Source organism: Melitaea cinxia, chromosome Z (genome assembly GCF_905220565.1).
Source record: "Melitaea cinxia chromosome Z, ilMelCinx1.1, whole genome shotgun sequence".
Taxonomy (NCBI): domain Eukaryota; kingdom Metazoa; phylum Arthropoda; class Insecta; order Lepidoptera; family Nymphalidae; genus Melitaea; species Melitaea cinxia.
In genome coordinates, this window is record NC_059424.1 from 569103 (window position 1) to 590901 (window position 21799).

General features: G+C 36.4%; 2 protein-coding genes across 2 annotated transcripts in view; one reads left to right on the forward strand and one right to left on the reverse strand.

The window, feature by feature from the left end:
* The window catches only part of LOC123669017 (transmembrane protein 198), a 31832-nt gene extending 21755 nt beyond the window's left edge, over positions 1-10077 (reverse strand). Inside the window, exons 1-3 of the mRNA XM_045602689.1 lie at positions 9897-10077; positions 9711-9821; positions 9157-9308 (exon numbers count right to left, since the gene is read on the reverse strand). Coding sequence (XP_045458645.1) covers positions 9157-9308; positions 9711-9821; positions 9897-10077 — 444 coding nt within the window. The remainder of the gene's footprint in view (positions 1-9156; positions 9309-9710; positions 9822-9896) is intronic.
* Positions 10078-11720: 1643 nt separating this feature from the next.
* Positions 11721-21368, forward strand: LOC123668386 (protein DDI1 homolog 2). The gene is made up of 10 exons (XM_045602118.1): positions 11721-12262; positions 12554-12757; positions 12840-12906; positions 13146-13304; positions 13401-13499; positions 14859-15021; positions 15800-15989; positions 18805-18876; positions 19960-20063; positions 20795-21368. The coding sequence occupies exons 1-10, from the start codon at positions 11995-11997 to the stop codon at positions 20873-20875; spliced, it is 1407 nt and encodes a 468-aa protein (XP_045458074.1). The 5' UTR covers positions 11721-11994; the 3' UTR covers positions 20876-21368.
* Positions 21369-21799: the final 431 nt, after the last annotated feature.

Genomic DNA, 21799 nt, shown 5'->3' on the forward strand with positions numbered 1-21799 from the left:
TCATTATATTAATAATAGATAGTATTGATCGATGCGAGCAACGCACACAATACCCTATCTGCCCGTTGATGCAGAATCGTGCTGAGATAGCGAGCGAGTCGCACAGTAACTAGTACATGCACATTTACAAAGCAGAACATCTAAACATACCTTATACGTTTATAATACGGCTAGACGATTCGCGTGGCCAATCTTCGAGCTTCGATTTAGACCGAAAAATTTTAATGATGTTAAAATATACAATTAATTAATCCTCTTAAACCCACGTCTACGGAATTAATTAAATTAATTGTCTGGAATAAAATATCGATTTCTCCAAGGTTGCGGTCCTCTCGGGGCGGCTACGGCCGGCTCCCGGCTGCGACAAACTACGCTGAATAATATATCAAATTCGCGTAGCAACCTGTTCGAGTGTGGAGCGGGTGGGTCCTTTTGTGTGCGTGTGTACACGTGTGTGGAGCCGGATATCACACAGGGATGTAGCTATATTTTCACTTTAAAATCCTAACATTATAAACACATAAACGATATATTTTCCCGGGACCGGTGCCGTGTCGAACACTTTATTACAGGTTATTATAGTTTACTACAGGTTTATTGCGCACAATAATTGTAGTTCATTGCATTGGCTCGAGTCGAAGCTCGTCTAGACAACGATTAATTAGTCCTCAGTTTTATTTTACCTTCGTTCGCAGACCCTAGCAACGTCGAAACATCGGCGCGGGGCGGAGCGCGCGGATTTCGCTTTGCCCGGGTCGACGAGGCGAGTTGCGCAAATTGAGATGCTTACTCAGTAATAAAAAATAATAAAACAATCCCTCGAATATTCGTCCCAGCTTATTTCATTTCAAACTGAGCGTCCATTTTTCATTTTATCGATTAACGTTTAGTTCTCTTTTAAGCGTATTGAGATTAAAGTCGTAGTCATAATGTATTCAGACGAAACGTTTATGTTTACCTACACAATTTATGTTCGACGAGGTGTAATAGAACTGTTTATTTTTAGGGGGGTCTGGGGTTGCGGTGCGGTCCCTTGCGTCTGTCTGCGTAGCATCACGCACACGAGAGGAACGTCGAACGTTCTGCAAATCGTCCAACACTGATTGAGACCGGTTAAATCAATAAAGTAGATGTATAGTTTCGCACACAGGTTCATTGTGACGCACGAGAGAACACAACAAACAAAACAACTCTCCCTAACAGACGGGGTGTAAAGGGATGCACAAAATGCATACGAAATTTCGTCTATTTTTCATATAATTCATCGTCATTATACAAGCTATATTACTTATGGATAATTTAATTTATTAATGGTTAAAGAATAAAGAATTTTAATTAACTAAACTATATTTTCTAGCATTTCGTATTACGAGCCCCGATGCAAAATAGTTCGTCTAGTATGGAAAGTAGTGCAAAGCGAAAGTAAATATTGGTAAAATAATTAAGAAAGTTGAATAAAAAGTAAATCACAATTTGAGGAACGTTTTAAAGTTCATTTTAACATAACAGAAATTCTTTCATGACTTTACAGAATATAAAAAAATTAAAAAAAAAAATTCTAAAAAACATAACGCAAAAGTATTCGTCTACCCTTGTCACTCACACAAAATAGTTCGTCAACCACTTAGTTGTGTCGCCTTTGCTCTCAATGACAGCTTTAATGCGAAGAGGCGTGGTTGCAACCAACGCTGCACACTCCTCAGGCGCAATTGACTCCCAGACAGCCAAGAGTTTAGCCTTTAAGTCGCTCAAATCTTGATGGATTTTTACGGAGACCTTTTTTCATTTTCCACCATAGGGTTTCGATCGGTCCGGGCTGTTAGATGGCCATTCGATTGTAGGGATGCTTTTCGCCAGTAGCCACGTCTTTGTTGTCCTTGCAGTATGGCAGGAAGAACCATCCTGTTGAAAAATGAAGGAATCTTGATGCTTGAGTGGCGGAATAGAGGGCAGTAAATTCTCTTCCAAAAGGTTTTGATACAAACTGCATACCACCAACACCTTGTGCAGACACGCAGCCCCATATCATAAGAGACGCCGGAAACTTCAATTTGCGTTTGAGACAATCAGTATGAAATGCCTCATTTTTGTTCCGAATCACTTTTTTCCTTTCATCGCCAACTGTCACTTCAAATTTAGACTCGTCAGTCCAAATGATACTACGTCACTGATCGGAAATCTAATTTAAATGATCACGAGCAAACTTCAACCTCTTTTTCTTTTGTACAGCAGTCAACAGTGGTTTCTCCTCAGCGGTGTAAAATCCGTAACCCATTCTTTTTAGGACTGTTTCGCAAGTATCAACTGAGACGTCTTTGTGAATCATGTCCTTCCACTGCACCGTGAGTTCTCCAGCTCGAGCACGACGATTATTTTTGATAATTTTCTTCAGGATTCTATTTTCTGCTGCACTTGTGATGCGTGGTCGACCAGTTTTCTTCAAACAAGAAGTAGTTAATAACACAAAGCTTCTTCTGTCGACGACATCGCAATACAGAATGATTAAGCTTCACGTGTGTCATCAATGTCGAGCCGCGGTCTTAAAAACCGCGTTCTTTAAGTTCGTACGTCTCCCCCCCCCCCCCGCTAAACCTGCCGAGTAAGTTCGTCGGTCACACACCACCCTCGCCGGCGAGGGCGAAGTCCCCGCGTCTTGCACGCGCCTAGGCGTGTAGCGGACCGTCCGTAAGCCGTCTCAGCACTCCGCATAGCGCCTCCTCCACTCCGACGACGCTCTAAGCCGAGGTGCGATCTCGCTAGGAGACACCCTTAGGGCGTGCGTTTACCTCCGAGCCCTCTCAGAGGGCTACCCTTCTTCCTTCGCGGCCGATGTCTTTAGTACCCGGCCCCTCTCACCGGTGACGCTGTAAAGACCGATAGGGCCAACAGCACTCTCAATTCGAAAAAAAAAAAAATTCGTTGGCGATACGATAAGTTTGAAATTTCGCTCGTGCGTGTGGCAGTACTGCGAGCCGCGAGCTGCCATTTTTAACTGATTTCCAAAAAAGGAGGACGTCCTCATTTGATTCAGAACCTTAGAACTTTTGACTTGGTGGACAAATTTCCATTATTTTTGTTTTAATCAAAAGGTGTTGTATGTCGTGTGTTCCCATTTAAATTTGATTGCGATCTAATAGGTAGTTTTTGGGTTATAACTAATAATGCGTATTTACGTGACTGTTTTTTCGTCTAATACGATGTGTTACTTGGCGATGTAATTTGAAGTCGGTTTTTTTAAACACAATTACGTTTCGCCAGTCCGTGTACGCGCAACGCTTGTAGTGTATGTATTTGTAATTTTTATTGCTTTTGATTGAGAAATTACTTCAAATAAATTATTTCAGAACTTCGTCTTTTTTTTGGTTTTTAAAATGTACTACGATACAATTCCTAAACACAAACAAAGCTTCTTCCATCGACAACATCGCAATACAGAATGAGTAAGCTTCACGTGTGGCACCGACGTCAAGCCGAGTAAGTTCGCGATCTTAACAACCGCATACTTTAAGTTCGCACGTCTATCACCGCCTTAAAACAGGATATGTATAAATTTAAAAAGCTAAAATAGTTTATTGGTTCATAATTAAAAAATGGCATAAGTAACGCGACATGCGATAGTAGAACATCTTAATATTTTATATAGATATACAAAAATAGAGAAATCAATATAAACGGCGCCACGGTTCGCTTAAATCGAAAATAAAAATCATCATATCAAAAATTTCGATCTAGCGGGTACATCGTTCCATAGCTTAATTAGCTAGAGCGCCGACACGGTCAGTCGGAGACGCGGGTTCGATTTTTGATATGATATTCAAAAATGTTTAGAATTCCTAATGTGAGGGTAACACAAAAATAAAATCGTACATATTAAAAATAATGAAGTTAGAAAAAATCTCACAGAGAAAATTCCACATTAGACGAACTATTTTGCATCGGGGCTCGTATTTGCACGCAAAATCAAGAAAATGAGTCTCGACATGGAAATTCTCCGTTGAGGCATGCGTTTGAGTCGCCGGGAATAATTCACGGAAGCTGAAGGACTTATAGGCATTCGAATTTGGGTTTCTTCGGGTAAATTACTGAAGTAATGCCACCTCGTTTTATGTTCAAACTAGCGACAGCCACAAGTTCGCAGATGTGGCGTTTACTAATGAAGAAAATACGAATCGAATAAAACGTGCGAAATATTTTATTAAAATTTTTGTACACAAAGTTTAGATATTTAGTGGGTTTTTCTATTATTACTTTATACTTTTATTAACAAAAAAAAAAAAACAAAATTGTTATTCAGAAGTTAAGGTCAGAACATTTCGTTGCTCAGGTGCGGTCAGAATATGGACAAAAAATCTTGACCGACTTTATAAGGTTAATAATGACACGTTCGAGGAGTTCCAGAACCGACATCACCTCAAGGCCATGGGGTAAAACACGAAAAAACTTTAGGAAAGCCAATCTTGATTCATACAAAAATTTACATTTTTTTAATAAATTAATTATGGTAAATCAGCATTTCCTTTTTAAGCCGCTCTAAAAAAGGAAGAGGTTCACAACTGTATTTTTTACGTGTGTAAACTTTTTACTAAGTAAACCGATTTCGATGATTACTTTTAATCGGAGTGTCATTTGGTCTTATTTCAATTTAATCGAGATGTAACGAGAACTTTTTGAGTTACCTCAAGTAATGCGTATTTGCTTGACTTTTTGTCGACCATTGTTGTATTATAGGTACCTCATAACTTTGTTATTGGGCAGACCGATACAGACTGATACAGCTAAATAAAACTGTTTTCAAGCAGTATTGTGTTCCTGTTGGTGAGTAAGGTGACCAGAGCTCCTGGGGGGGATTGGGGAATGGATCGGCAACGAGCTTGCGATGCTTCTGGTGTTGCAGGCGTCTATAAGCTACGGTAATCTCTTACCATCAGGTGAGCCGTACGCTTGTTTGCCGAACTAGTGATATAAAAAAAAACCGATTTCAATAATTCGTCGCAAGGACAATTGAGGGCATCGCCGTGAGCTCGGGCGGAGCGGTGCGCCCACACAGACAACACACATCAGGCTATCCAATAAATCAAATCCATGTCGAGTCATGTCAGATCTATCTGGTTATTGGATCGCATCGATAACGAATATTTAGAGCGTTTTTTTTTTATTTGGGAAAAAGGATAAACCACTACAACATTATCATAATCACATTCTTTCAAAAAGTTCATTACGACCGTTTTCAATATTTTATCGATTAAGATCGAATTATTGGAACTTATCGCGCGGTACACGCACTGAGCAGAAAGGAAGCGAGATCGAAAAGCTTAACAAGACTTTATCTCGACACTTCTTGTTATAGTAGTAGTAATTTTATTTATTTATTCCATGTATAGCTTTGTGCTTTTTACATATAACATTTATTGTTTACATTAAATCATTATATACTTCGATCCGACCCTCATACCATTTTTATTTTTATTTTTATGGACCTAAATCTGCATCAGATTTTCACATTTACTAGAAGAACGCTCTTAAAACCCAGAAAAAACCCAAAAAGTAGCGGCAGAGTTATGGTAAAACGGAAAGTTCTTGATTAAATTGAAAAACGTTTTCTAAGTACATTTGACGTCGTCGGATCACTAAGTTTCAAATTAAAAAAATAATTTCATACTAACAAACCCTTTAGCTCCGGCGAACGTTGCTCGGTGATGGATTACGTTTTAATTGCTACCTCATTAATTCGCCGTTTAGCGACGCCGAGCTACTAAAGCCGCAAAACATTGGCCAGCTACCGCTTATTCGATAACGACCTACAAACTATGCCTAGTTTTAAACAATACGACACACAACAATCAACTTTAGACTTCGTTTTATTCAGATAAGAAAATTGAAACTAAAGTACTTATAACAGTATCTTCACGCGGGAATTTTAGCAGTTAATTTATATTTTACGATTTTTTTTTATTTTTGCTTTGACAGCCTGTCCGTCGAAGCATTCTTTTTCAATAGTTACTGATTATAAAATATCACGTCATGAAATTTTAAAGAAAATAAGCCAAAGATGTGACGACGAAATGAAAAAAAAAAATAGAACGAAAACAGTACTCGTGCATAATGTAACCGATAAGCGTGTACAGGCAGCGAGTGGTTTGGTCGATAGGTAAATTATCATAATTCCGTCCATTCTTTAGCACATTGTTATCAAACGAGCGCAGTCGGGCGGCGGGGAGGCGGTATTTAGCAATGATAAGCCGTAGAGCTGCATCGAGGTCAGGGCTGTCTGAACGCTTCGGCGACTCGGTTCTTTTACGAGCTTTAGTGTGCCAAATACTCCGAGTTTTCAAAAACACACCCGCATTGTTCCCACGTCGCGCTAATCTCCGCTCAAATCAGTCTGCTACGACCTTAATCTCTTTCAGCGCGACATTTGATCGTCAAGGAACAATGAAGGTATACGTCAACAAAAAACAAACGCTAGGCTTATAATCGAGACGAATTTTTCTTTGCGAGCGACCTTTCAATGACAAATTATTTCAAGCGTGCAGACTGTGCAGAGATAAACACATTATACATAAATTAGTTACAGATCGCGGACTCGATTCGGCGTCGACGCGAATATCTCGAGAGTATAAAACTCGTACAAAATTCATTGTAATCATGACTTTTAAACTGTTAAAGGCCGTCCGTATCTTATTGGTCATTGTCTTATTATATCAGAGTACTACCGTCAGATAACACAGTAAAATAAACACATGGACGTATCCATAACTTTGTCCTTTACAAAGTGGAGTTAAATATTGATATTCCCCGACAACCGCTGCAACAATTTTTGATTTTCTAATTTCATTGCTCCCTCATAAATACTATCAGCCGTCTAGACCGAGGTATTTCAGATCGACGATAGCTTTTATCGCTTACCAGTGTCTGGAAAGATACTCGTAAAACTTTAAATGTCAAATTAGAAACGTCGTTCTGTTGTCTTTAGGATTCCGCAGAGAAAAGGCATTTGCTGAGTGACTGCTATTAAACGTTTTCTCCTGTTCGGTATTTCTTTCAAATAACCGTTACGTGCCATCATCGTTGGCTATCTAAAGTATACCTCTGCAGTTTTTCTTGCTGAGATTGTTAATAAAAGTTGAAAAGATTTATAGTATAGTAATGAAATACATAGTTATTGGTTCGAATAGCACCATTGCGATGATTATATAGCGAAATTGTTTTTTTTTTTTTTTTGTAGTATAGAATTAACGTTTGAACAACACCAAAAAAAAAATGTAAAAATCATTAGCCCGATTACAAAGTTGCGTAAATTAAAATTCCACTATTACTGTCAAGATTTTAGCGATCCTGCACCGCCATATTGTTGGGTTGAACTACCGATTGATTCCAATACTCCCGACTACAACTACAAGACATTGAAACAATGGCCTCTACATATCAGTCTACTCGCGCTTGGCATAATTTTTTTAACATTTCGAATAGAAAATCTTACATAGTACCCATAATGCGTTACGTTACCGCCACTGACCCACTCGTCCAAACAAGTTTTTTCACACGCAGCTCGAAATGAGCAACAACAAATTAATTTCTATTACTAGCCGACCCCGCAAACGTTGTTTTGCTATATATTTTATTAACCCCCCTTAACCCCTACCTATAACTTTGGTGTATGAAAAATAGATGTTGGCCGATTCTCGGGCCTACCCGATATGCACACAAAATTCCATATACATCGGTTCAACCGTTTCGGAGGAGTGTGGTAACTAAGATTGTGACACGAAAATTTTATACATAAGAATAGGTATATATATATTGATCGGATGAGTCGCAAAATGTTTATCACAACTCGAGCGAGTCACTCAATAATTCACTTAAGTACTTACACTTACTACTATCAGCCGGCGTTCAGGATAATAGTGACTCACGTGAGTTGACTCACGTGAGTTGACTCACCCTCGTGACCGAGGTATGCTACAGGGCACAGTGGCTCCCGAGACCGATACACACGCACGAGTACGAGATTCAATTGATGAAATCCGGTTTTCATTATGCAACGAAGCACGCGGACGCAATCTTGACAACGATTTTATATAACTTAATACCTACTTAAATTATATTACTTTTTTTTATACGACTAGTTGTTTCACTTTTTTTATATGATACTAGCTTCTGCCCGTGACTTCGTCCGCGCGGAACAGGAACAATTCTGTCATACGTGATTTTTGCGAAACTTTAACTGTTTACGCAGCGCACGCAGCGGAAGCTCTCAAAAGGAAAAAAATCCCGATTTCGAAACAGTCTTCATTGATGCTCCGCTCCTTTTGGTCTTAGCGTGATGATATATAGCCTATAACCTTCCTCAATAAATGGGCTATCTAACACTAAAATAATTTTTCAAATCGGACCAGTAGTTCCTGAGATTAGCGCGTTCAAACAAACAAACAAACTCTTCAGCTTTATAACTATAATAAATGATACAAATAATACCTAGTGATAACTCGATCATGACGTTTCTTAAACAAAATCGAAGCAACTGTAACCTAGACAACTAGTTTCCGCAACTGATAACCGTTAAAACAAACTTATAAAAAGTAGACGCAGCCCGAATCGAACCCAGCTCCATCTATGTACATCAGACACAGTGCACGCACGCACGCACGCACACACACACACACACACACTCGTATAACTTAAGTCCGCTTGCTACATTCAGAAAACCATTCGTTCTTTCAACGAATTGTTATCAAACCGATGCATGTTAAAAAATAATAATAATAATATATGGAATAACAAAGCACGGGCATAATAAGCCTGTGGATATATCATATAATTAAAAAAAAATAACCAGGACACATTCTAATTTTAACGATTCGTTGGGACAACAATCAATAACAATCGGGCCCTAATGTAATAATAATAATAAATACTTTTTATTATACACCACAAAAAAAGTTATACATTCAAAAAAAGATGTACAAAGACGGTCTTATCGTTAAAAGCGATTACTTCCAGACAACCTTAGGTTATAGGACAGGGCGTAGATAATGAGAAGCGGTAGGAAAGTGTACGAGTTGATAAAGAATTGGCATGGCGTTTAAAACTATATGATATAAAAATGAATAAATATATTACATATATGTACATCGCAGGCGCTAGCTATGGACTTACCGTGTTGGGTCTGGCATCGAGGAAGTGGTCGTATATGGCTAGACCGGCGACGGCGAGTAACAGGCCCGTGTGGAAGCCCGTCATGAAGAGGCCCACGTACTGGATCAGCATGGTTATTAGCCCGAACAGGAGCCCCGCACACACCGCCACACCTGACAACCAACAAACCTTAGCTGACTTCGCAAGGACTATTCACAATCTCGAGCACCCCACTAAGGCAGTACCGTCATTTTACAGGAGATCTACTAGTGTTGTGTTCCTATTGTAAGGTGACCAGAGCTCCTGGGGGCTTGTTGGTAGGGTCGACAACGCTCTTGCAATGCATCTGGTGTTGCCAGTTATTCTATTAGCTACGGTAATCATTTACCATCAGGTGAGTTGTATAGCTGTGGCCATAGATGTATAAAAAAAAATGTATATGGGTAAATTATATAAAAAATCAATTCTACGAGAAACACACAGCATAATGATTAAGTAGGGACGCTAACACTTAAGGAACCGCCAAGGCATCTTTTTTGAACCCCATCACTGTTGATAATTCAAGTGAAACTTACCAACGTTCCCATAAGGCGGCATCAAGTACTCCTGTAGACATATTAGATAAACTATCGCCGACCCGAACGTGAAACCCGTTAGAAACATGCTCGCTTTGAAACACCGGTATCCTAAAACAAACGTAACAATCAAGTAATCGCTCTTGGAACTATTAAGGCTTTAAAATTTACAGTAGATGTCCTTACCAAAGAGTGTGTAGACGATACCAAACACAATGTACATTGCACAGATGACGCTGATAACCGGATCATAGTTGTAATTGATCATTGAGCAGTACGAGCCTTCTATGTGCGGTCCACTGAACTTTATGGTCATGTTCGGTGGCCCGCGAGTCACCTGCGGCACCAGCTGCCCTACAGATGACATCTTGAGACCGCACCCACGAGGATTGCTAAAGAGTTTTCTGTGAAGTTATATAAACAATGAGTTCTCAACGCTCGAGCAGTCGATCTTGATCTTTTAGTGAAGTTAAGAACGGCAAAATGAGGGACCACTGTCAAAATGTGTATTTTGCCACGAAATGCTAACTGTTTTTGAGGTAAATTCTTGAGTAGATACTAAGTTATATACTAGTGAGATTTCCACACTTCAGTGGGACACTTCAGCTGTTTCTGGGGACTACCAGTGGTCACAGAGCACTTGTTAAGAATCAGTTTTTATAGTGACTAGAAATTCATAGCAGTAATAACTATGGAAATGATATATAGTGACTAACAAGATGCTCTACAGAATGATGTCATTTTCTTGTTTCTTACATCACACAATGGTTTCAAATTATCTCTGAATTAATTAATTAATGGTTGGAAGTAATTATTTAAATGAAATATCCTAATTATATTTATTTATAATGTTATCTACAACCGATATTGATATAGTAATTACACGAAAAAAAATCATCATCATTACATTAGCAAATTACAATTGTATTCAATATTCTATAAATTCATATTTAATTTTATGATTGTATAATTTTAATAACTTTTAAAAATATATTTCAATATTTACCCTCAGAGAGGAAAGAATCTCATTATAAATTAATTGATATAAAAAATATCAAAACACAAAAGGTAAACTATGTTCAAAACAAGCTAAATCATGCTAAATTATGTATGCTATTTAACTTTATTTTATAATAATTTAGGTAAAGAAAAAATTTATAATATCTTAGATTTTCAAGAAAACAGTTAATAAAGTTTAATTTTATTTTTATTAAATGAGACAACTATAGGTTGAAATTATTTTTAATTTACTTGCCGTCGCGCAACTTGAATCCTCGAGCAAAAAAAAATCGTAAGTCAAAAAAAGACAAATAAAGTTTTAACTGCCACAGTATGTAATATCACACGATAACTTCACATTTTATTTATCTTAACATTTCACATGTGCACTTCAAACATCAACAAACTAAAGATACAAGAAAGCCTGATAGCTTGCGAACAAAAAATATACGCGCTTAGACCTCGACCAGTTTTACTTTATAGCTCAATCACTTTCACCGTATCCGTACCCACTATAACGCAAAAAATTAAAATATATGTTTTAAATTTTAGCACAGCGCTGAGTCAATATTTTGACAAAAGAGTAAATACATTTTAAATTAATCACCTACCATTGTACGTCAGTCGATTTCACATTGTAAACTGAAATAACTCAAGTGTCGTGTATCTACTCGCTAAATATATCACTGAATTTTAGAGGATTACCAAGAAAAATACATTTTAAGCATTACGAATTAAAATGAAAATTTTTAATTTTTAAAACTACCTATCTACAAAGAAAATTAACAACAAAGGTTTTCCTCCTATTTCCACTCGTAATTTACTTTTTTTTTCTTAGTGATGTACAATACCGCCAGTGCTTCGCGAACCGAAACCAAACGTCAAAACACCGGTAATTGTTTTTTTTTTTAAATATTTAACTAATATTTAATTTTCATTACAAAATTTACAATACAAAATATATAAACTATCAGAAGAAAGTTCCTCTAATTTTCCGATTTCAATAACCGTCAATCAGTAAACTTCAAGACTCCAGAATTGCTTAGTGTACATGCCTAGCACTAGTAGCAAAGAACCTGCCACCTTCTGGAAGTTCGAGGCTGAATTCAGAGAAGAAATCAATAAGTTTTATTAGTGCTTGGTTTATCGACAAAGAACCTTGGTTTCATACACCGGTCGCATTCTACTACAATGTTTTGGACAGTCATCCTTAAAATATAAATAATACATACTCGCTACTCGATAAACTGTACGCTCAATCTCGGTGCATCGTCAATATCTCACGATGAAAGTTACGGTCAGCACTCTCAACGACGAAATATTCGTCCTCGACGTGTCGGAAGACTTGGAATTAGAAAATTTTAAGGCGTTTTGTGAAATCGAATCGGGATTCCCTGCGTCGGATATCACATTAAGTTTCAATGGGAAGCCTATGATGCACGATAAGAAGTCTTTGAAGGAGCTGGGAGTGCACGACGGCGATGTCATCGTCATGATGCACATGTTGCCCACCAGGGCATCCTCCAACTTGAAGATGAACGACGCCAATCAAGGTAGCTTTCTTTTTACGCACAAACTACGCGATTACATTATTTAAAACTGCATTGTCATTCTTTTTTGTTGTCATACATGACGTTGTTCGTCAACATACTGTCACATCGCATGCACCGGCGTACTGGATGTCGAACAAAATATTTGTTTAAAAAGTAAAATTGTCAGTTGAATAAAAAATAAATGTTTTCGATTTAAAAATATTTTTATATATACACCCTCGTAAATAACTGCTATTTCGGGTAATTTTCTCACAATTTGAAACAAATTACACATTGCAAGACTATTTTCAGCTCTACCGAGTGGTTTGGCAAACCTCGACTTCAGTAGTATACAGGTACCCCAAGGAGCTAGTACCTCCATGGCTACAAGAAGTTCCCCTGTGGAAGAAGACCCCCGCATCATCAAAGAGATGTTCTTAGCTAATCCAGACCAACTTGCTCTGCTCAAGCAGAACAATCCTAGATTAGCTGATGCTCTACTGAGTGGTAATCTAGGTGCGTTGTAAATTTATGAAATATGCACATACATTACATTCTCATTGTTATCATTATAATTTCAAATGATCTGTTGTTTTAGATACATTTGCCTCAGTGCTGCGGGAACAAATTTCAGTTAGAACTGAAAGACAACAGCAAAGAATAAGGTTATTTATTGCTATTTTCTCATTCTATCCTACCTTATTTGTTACCCTTTTATTCATACTTTGTATAAATTTTCTTTGACTAAAAAAATAGTTACGTCAGGAGTTAGATTTAGAATTTTAATCATATTTGCATATATAGGTTAGTAACAGCAAATTATATGAATTTGATGACTATAATGTGCAAATATTATAATTCTAAGGATATATAGGTAGCTAAGTAATGAAATTATTTTTGTTAGAATGATGAACTCGGACCCATTCGATACAGAAGCACAGCGTATGATAGCCGAGGAGATCAGACAGAAGAATATTGAGGCCAACATGGAGGCCGCCATGGAATACAATCCAGAGACATTCGGAACAGTTGTGATGCTCTATATCAACTGTCATGTTAACGGGTATGGCTCTTCTGAGCAATTTATAGGATTATTTACTTACTACTACTCTTTAAAAAAAAGATATCAAATCTTACTGAAACTCAAAATTTCTTATAGGTTTCCTGTTAAAGCATTTATCGACTCGGGTGCCCAGACTACAATTATGTCAGCGGCCTGTGCTGAGAGATGCAATATCATGAGACTGGTTGACACGAGGTATGTTAAGACTATTAACTTTCAATGAGTTAGGGTACAGCAAGAAATACCCTGCTTAAAATCTGGTGCAGCCCGTCTAGGACTAACTCACGGCTAAATGACAGTTCTCAAGTAGTGGTCAGGGAACAGGCTAGCAACGTGCTTGCGATGCTTCTGTTGTTGCAACAGTATAGGTTACAATAACTGCTTACTATCAAGTAGGCTGTACACTAGTTCCCCTACTTTAGTTGTATAAAAAAATGCTTATGCACTATGCACTTGCTACATTTTAACTGAAAGAGAAGGAGCTTGTCTCCTACTACTGCCCCATTGTGTGTTGGTAGATATGTTGTGATAAAAATTGTGTATTCGCAAACAAAAAAAAAATTCAATTACATCGACCAGTAATATAATGTAATTATGTAGATAAAGAAATAAAAAGCACTTGTCAGATCTCAATGAAATTGAAATGGGACCGGGTGACAAGCACAAGCTGTCAATTGAAAAAAAAAAATATTGAAAAGGCCCACCCAGTAAAAAGTTTCGATTTAACCCACATAAAAAAAAAATACAGTCAAATTGAGGACCTCAGCTTTTTTTTGAAGTTGTTTACAAAACAACAAGATGTAAGTTCACGGTTGTTGGCCAGTGCCAAATATAGTGTCTTCTCTCATTGAATGTCTGACAGTCTTGAAATAATAATGTCACAACATCACAACAATGTCATAGAGGACGTTGAACTCCATGGTAGTGCGTTTACTGAAGTTTGACACTTGTCCAACAAAACTGCTATATTTATATTCAATTAAAAGAAGGTTATTCTATATCAATTTTGAGTATTCTTAAAATTTATTTTAAGAATTAACCACATGACTGAAATAAAACTTACGAAACGTAACTCTCTCTTTTTATCTTCACTTACTCATATCTCCCTCTCAACTTTCGCCTCGCCCGATCACACTTTTCGTTTCCTTTTTTTTCTTTTTTTTTCTTTTTTTTTCTTTTTTTTTATATCACAAGTCGGCAAACAAGCGTACGGCTCACCTGATGGTAAGAGATCACCGTAGCTTATAGACGCCTACAATACTAGAAGCATCGAAAGCGCGTTGCCGACCCAATCCCCGATCCCCCAGGAGCTCTGGTCACCTAACTCACCAACAGGAACACAATACTACTTGAAAACAGTATTATTTAGCTGTGGTCTTCTGTAAGGTCGAGGTACTACCCCAGTCGGGCTGCTCCATATTTTGAGCTAGAAATTCCTGCTGTGCCCTACCTCAGTTGAACCATCGTTACGTTCTCGTCACGCATTCACCAACTTACTCCCCCCGAGTCAAGCGTGCGTAAAGTTTTACTTCAAAAATCTAAATATCTCTCTAGATGGGCGGGTATAGCGAAAGGCGTGGGTGTACAGCGCATCATAGGCCGCATCCACATGGTTCAGATGCGGATCGAACAGGACTTCCTCACCACATCGTTTTCCGTACTCGAGGAACAACCCATGGACATGTTGTTTGGACTTGACATGCTCAAGAGGCATCAGGTAATACCATAAGTAAAACTTGAAATTTATTAAAGTGTAAGCTATGTACAATTAGTTTCTTTGCACTAGTTACGATTGTTGCAGCCGCAGATGCCAAAAAAAGCAATTTACTTATAATAATTTATTAAATTTAAATTACAATTAAACTTATAACTAAAGAGAGGTGATTCCCTACTGATGTTAAGTAAAAGAATGATTTAATAAAACGAAGTTGAAGAAAGGTTTCCACGGTGTGGCCGTCGCTGCGGTGGTCTCTGCGGTGGTCGCTTTCCGTTGCTTGCCATCTTCGTCCGAAATGATGTTGAAATCTTGCACGTGTGCCGTACAGAGAAAATAAGGTTGTGGGCACACCTGGGTTTCTTATATTCAAATATATTGTTTAATTATCTTCGTATGAAGTTAAGTCGGAGGCACACTGATACCGTGAGGTTAGGCTAGTGTAACACACTCAAAAATTGTTTAGTAAGAGTAATAATATACAGAATTTTATTCTAAGACTTACGGATTACATTTAGGAGGAGCATTTGTTAAGATGATCTTGTTATAGATGTGATATATATTTAATAAAACGAAAACGAAGTTAATAAACAGAGAAGGATATCTTTTTCTATATATCTATATCTGTTCAAATAAATAAAATGAAGAGTGTCTGTTTGTAATATTAAAATAACCACTTTTACTAAATGCATATGGATGTATACACAGTACATAACATTTTTTACTTTATTATATTTATTTATAGCAAATTAATAATAGAGTTATATTATAATTTTTTCAGTGTAACATAGATTTGAAGAGGAACGTCCTCCAGATTGGCACAACGGGTACGGAGACACCGTTCTTATCCGAGTCGGAGCTGCCCGAGTGTGCCCGACTCTCCGGGGTCTCTGAAGATGAGCTGGTGACTCAATCAGTGAAGGAGGCTGAAGAAAAGCAGATGAAGGAGGCCCTCGAGAAGTCCAAACAAGGTGCGAGGGGAAAGAGGAAATGATAGTTTTAATAATAGTCTCAACCTTCAAACGAATCTCAATAATATTTTGTATGTGATCCCTTTCAACATAGTGAACCAGTATTGAAGTGTTGGTCTGTGCCTTCACCCGTCGTACATATTTCCAACATGGTTAAGACTGTCAGTGTTCAGAAAAACATAAAAAATATATAATTGGTAAACTGGCAAACAAAGTTTTTTTGAAACTAATTATATTGTCAGTTTGTTATACACTTTAATAGTATTTTCATATTAAATTCAATGGTATTAAGGTTAAGGTAAAAGGCTTGTTCAGTTGCCAATATCTTATAATGAAATGCATTGCAACAATCGGTTTGCCGGCTGCTCAACTATATATATAGAGTTGTAACAGACTTATGGACGCATTCAGTATAGGAATATCTTCAATGTGTTTAGGCTTTATGTTCTGACATATTATTGTTCTTTGTCATGACCGACAGCTGTACAAAAAAAAAATAGTATTATCAAAAGCTAATAAAAAAAGTGAAATTCATAATTAATGTTATTTCTAATGTAGTTAGAGACATGTCTTTTTTTATTGACTAAATACTGTAATAGTTTGTAGTCAGTCACCAACCCGTCTGCCCAGCGTGGTGACTATGGGAAACACACACGAGTTCACACCATTTTTGGCGCGAAGTTGTGAATATATATATGTAATAGTTTGGCAAATATTAATACATGTCATATTTAATGGCAATTTCATGGAAAAATTAAACTTTTCTCCATTCTACTTTTACGATTTTTTTTTTTTTTTGATAATATTGAGATTAATATAAAATACGATCAAGAACAATATTCTAAAATAATCGATACCACAGACATTTATACCTAAGAGGAGAGGAGGAGAGGAAATAAAAAAAAAAGTTTACAAAAACTGCAAACGACATGCCATTATAAATAAACCAAATGCCATTATAAATAAAAAGTAGAAAACAGCTACGAACATACAGGTTAAGCTAATAAAAAGCGTATAATAACATTTTTTTAAGAAAACCTGCTGGGGGCCTTAATGAACATACAAAAAATAAATTAGCCGAATTGGTCGAGCGATTATCGAGTTATGCGCTTAGCAACATTAATTTATATATATATATATATATATATATATATATATATATATATGTATATCTTCGTGTGAAATAATTTACGGATGGTCCCTAATACTAGACAATGTACTTGTCTTCGCGAGTGTTTTCGAGAACAAATACAGTGAAGTTTACGAATAAGCGAGATAAGCGATTGTTGAACTCAAATAAAAGTCTTATCAACTGGATATGTCAGTCTTACACGGTATGTTACACTTTTAAATAAATTAGTGCGTTATAAGGCGCTGTCCTGTACGAGCGATGCGATTTCTTGCGAACTGTTGCGAAGCGATGCGATTCGAAACGACCAATTACGTTATAATACTTATCTTGATACAATAGCCGATAAACGCCTATAAACGCCTCATACTCAACTTATGTGCATGTAATCCCCTTTCTCACAATGAAATACAAATGTCCAAACCACGATAATTATCAGTATGATGTTAGTTATTATGAGTCAGTCATTCTGAGTACGAGGCGTATATGCGACTAAGAGCATCACACAGTTACTTTGACGACTATATTTCTTAACAGACTTCAAAAAAAAGAAGTCCTAAATTCGTTTTTTTTTTTTTGGTATACCTCATAACTTCTTACTGGGTGAACCGATTTTGATGATTCTTTTTTAATCAAAAGCTGGTGCTTATCACGTGGCCCTATTTAAATTAAATCGAGATCTGACTTGAGTTATGTCTAATAATGCGTATTTACTTAACAACGCAATTTTATTTACGAGAATATGTTTTAGTGTTAGACGCTCGGGTCGCTTCGACCCGCTGTCGCTCAAAGACAGCATATAATAATTGTTATCTTTATTTAGGGACTTTTATACAGATGCACGTGACAGTTCTTTACTAAACTTACCTATATAAGACAAACAATTTTAATACTTAAAACTAAATTATTACTAGGTATTAACTTAATAATACTAAATACAAACTCTAGCATAGTTTTGCCACATTGGGATGTTGGTTCAGATAAGATCCGATCGAACAAGCCGACCTCCAACAAATTCAGGCCTAACTTGGACACTGAATCTCGTCTCCATTTATAACGGACGCATTCCATCAAAACGTGTCGTCTTCCACATAATTATATACTTAACAATTTGGCGAGTCTACTTTTTATTATTGTTGTTTAAAATAATAATAATTTGTAATATATAGAAGTTTCTTGTAGATACGTGGTTTGGTTAATTGATAGTGGTTAAATATGTAACAGACTATATGTTCAGTCGGTATTTGTTCCTTATTTAACAGTAGCGAATAGCATATTACTACATAGAATATAATTATGAAAATAAGAGAAAAAATAACTTTGAATATTTATTATTATCAAAGTATGTAATGTAGTAGTGGTGAAAGAATTTACTATAAATCAATAACAGGACCAGTTTCACAAGCTGTTGATAACCCCATTGGACGGATAACGGTATCCAACGGATAAATGTTTTGATATGTCATGCTTTTTACAATCGAATTATACTTTATTTGTGATATGTTAGCATATTCTACATCCTGTTAAAGTCTATACGTAACTTATGTACAGGATAAATTGTATCTACGACTGGTGTAACTGGCCCTTACAGTAATAGCTGGAGTGGTATAAATACAGTAGATGATAACTAGTGTTAATATACATAAAATACAAAATATTGTAAATATTATTGGTGATGTTACACAGATGCGAAAAAGCAGGCATCCTGCCCAAGCAACACCGGACCGAGCTCTGGACAAACCACCGGACAAAGAATTGGTGAGTGAACAACACTTATAAAGAGACCTCCAGTGTTGTCATTGAATTTGTTTAGTTAGCCTGGATTTTTATTTATTATCTGTTTTTCTATAAATAAGTTTTATGGATCCATGTCTATAATTATCTATGTTTTGTCTATTTTGTATGACATGGGGAGGGAGGGAGGGAGCCTAGATGGTTACGTCAGCAATGCCGTATCTCTAATAATGCGTATTAAAATTATTATTGGAAATCGAAGTAGTTTTATTATTCGTTTGCACATTTATTTAACGATTACAAGTTGGGTTTTTATACATTACAAATAAATAACTAAAACATACAGCTGCAATATCTTTATATGTATATATTTGTGCTGTGTGGCTACGGCACTAAAGAATTTAGCCACCCCCTCTCTTCCCGTGGGTGTCGTAAGAGGCGACTAAGGGATAACAAGGTTCCACAACCACCTTGGAACTTAAGAAGCCGACCGATGGCGGGATAACCATCCAACTGCTGGCTTTGAAATAAACAGGCCGAAGACGGGCAGCAGCGTCTTTGGTGCGACAAAGCCAGTACTGCGGTCACCAACCCGCCTGCCCAGCGTGGTGACTATGGACAAAACACATGAGTTCACGTTATTTTCGGCGTAAACTTGTGGAGGCCTATGTCCAGCAGTGGACTGTATAGGCTGTAATGATGATAAGTATATATATATATATATATATATATATATATATATTTCTTGTGTGCGTGTGTATGTCACTGAACACCTACACGGCTGGACCGATATTTATGAAATTTTTTGTGTGAGTTCAAGGGGATGGTTTAGATTCACAATTTGGTCCACTGGAAAATGTTTATTTAACTAATTTTTCATTTATAAGTAGTTGTTAATTTTGGAATGTTTTACATTGGATCCGGTAGAATGCGTTACCATCGCAGCATCAAATATTAAATATTATTCTATTTTAATTTCAGTTTGTCCCGACAGTTGATGCTGCGATCAAATTGAGAAAAATATTTGAAATTTTGTGTTATGGCAAAACAACGTTTGCGGGGTCTAGCTGGGGTCAGCTAGTAATGTATAATTATATTATTTCCCAGTTACCCCCGGACTGAGCAACCCCAGTCTGACCGTTTTACCCACCGACCGCTTCACTGAGACGGATGTCGAGGAAATCGTGGCTCTGGGCTTCACCAGGGAACAGGTAACTATTGTTATACTCTCTTATTAGAATTTTTTAACCCCCCCCAATCCCCCTTGGTGATATGTGGTTAGGTTTTAGACTACCATAACAATCACGTGTATGTTTTATGTGCAAAGTATAATAAAATAGTTTTTTAACATCCGTTTCCAACTCCACCTCCCCCAGTTTCACGTGAGTAATGGACGACCGTTTACATAAAGCAAGACTTCAATTTATCGAAACGAAATAAAATCAAATTCAATACTTTATTAAAATAGGCATCTATATCTCTGTTTTAAATCATTAACTAAAGTATGATTATATTAATAATTCAATCATAAATAATCTATTGTTAATAATGTTAAATAATATTGTATTGAACTGGTAAGAAACTCACAGTTAATAATAATAATTATAATGTTTATTGTACATCAAAATACAAACAAAAACAGAGTAGTAACTAAAACAGATGTACAAAGGCGATCTTATCGCTGCAGAGCGATTTCTTCCAGATAACCTTTGTGCACAGGACATGATATAGTAGTGACGGATAGGAAGTGTACAATAAGAAGATTTAAAAGATGAATGATAATAGTGTTACTTAATAGATTCAATAATACATATGCATACACAGTAATCCTATAATTAAAAAAAAAACTGTTAATAAATGTAAAATTGGTAATATTTTCATAAAATATAGCAGGAAACCTATATGTGTATCTAAATTTTTGTATGTTTCATTATTATTTCAGGCGATAGTCGAGCTTCGACGATTCAACGGCGACAAGACTCAGGCAACGGTGGCGTTGTTCGCGAAGTCCCTCAAGTTCTAAACTTAACCATGGGAGCCCTGGCGCTTCGCCCCTCGGACCGAACAAACTATACGTTACATTCGCGATCCCAATACTACCGTTAAAATGATATTTTTTGTTTTGAGGTAGGCGGGTAGTTTTCGTCATAGTAAAATATATTATCATGATAATTAATTTAAATTGTATAAGTATTTTTTTTTACTACACATCTGTGCGCGGTTCTATGTTTACAATAAGTGGGTATGTAACAAAAAAAAAAGAAAAAATGGTGTTTAAGATGTTACAAACCCAAATGTGTTTTCATCTTCATTGAGTGTACTTACATGCGACAACACTGCGCTCACACTATCACATAATATCATATATGTTGTAATTTAGAGCCAAACACAGCACTGCGCTACATGAGTTGAACAACTTGTATGTGATTTAACAGTTTTCTGTACAATCTGTTCCAAGTCTCAAACAGTATGTATATATTTTTATGATTGTTTAATTATAAGGACGCCATCTCGAAGTGGTTATATTTATATTTTAAAATATACATCTATGCGGTCTGAGTGAATAAAAGAAAATATATAAGTGATATATAATACCAGATCAGAATGTAAAAAAAATGAATTGTATAATATGATAAATTTTTTATTTACAAAAAAAAAATTTTTTTAATATCATCAATGTTTCGTTTTATAATTATATACAGGGACAAAATTACACAGATGATTGGACCTACGAAATTGCCAAAGTTTTACACGTATAGAAGATTTTATTGATTTTCGAAATGTTTTTAAACTAAATATCTATAGAATAATATCTCAATAAAATAAATTAAATAATTTAGTTTAATTATGAATTCGTTTGCGGAACGTGGTGACAATAAAATACAACAGCCTAAGATAAAATAAGTTTCGAAGTTAAATTTAGGCGTCAATATTTGATAATGAAAAT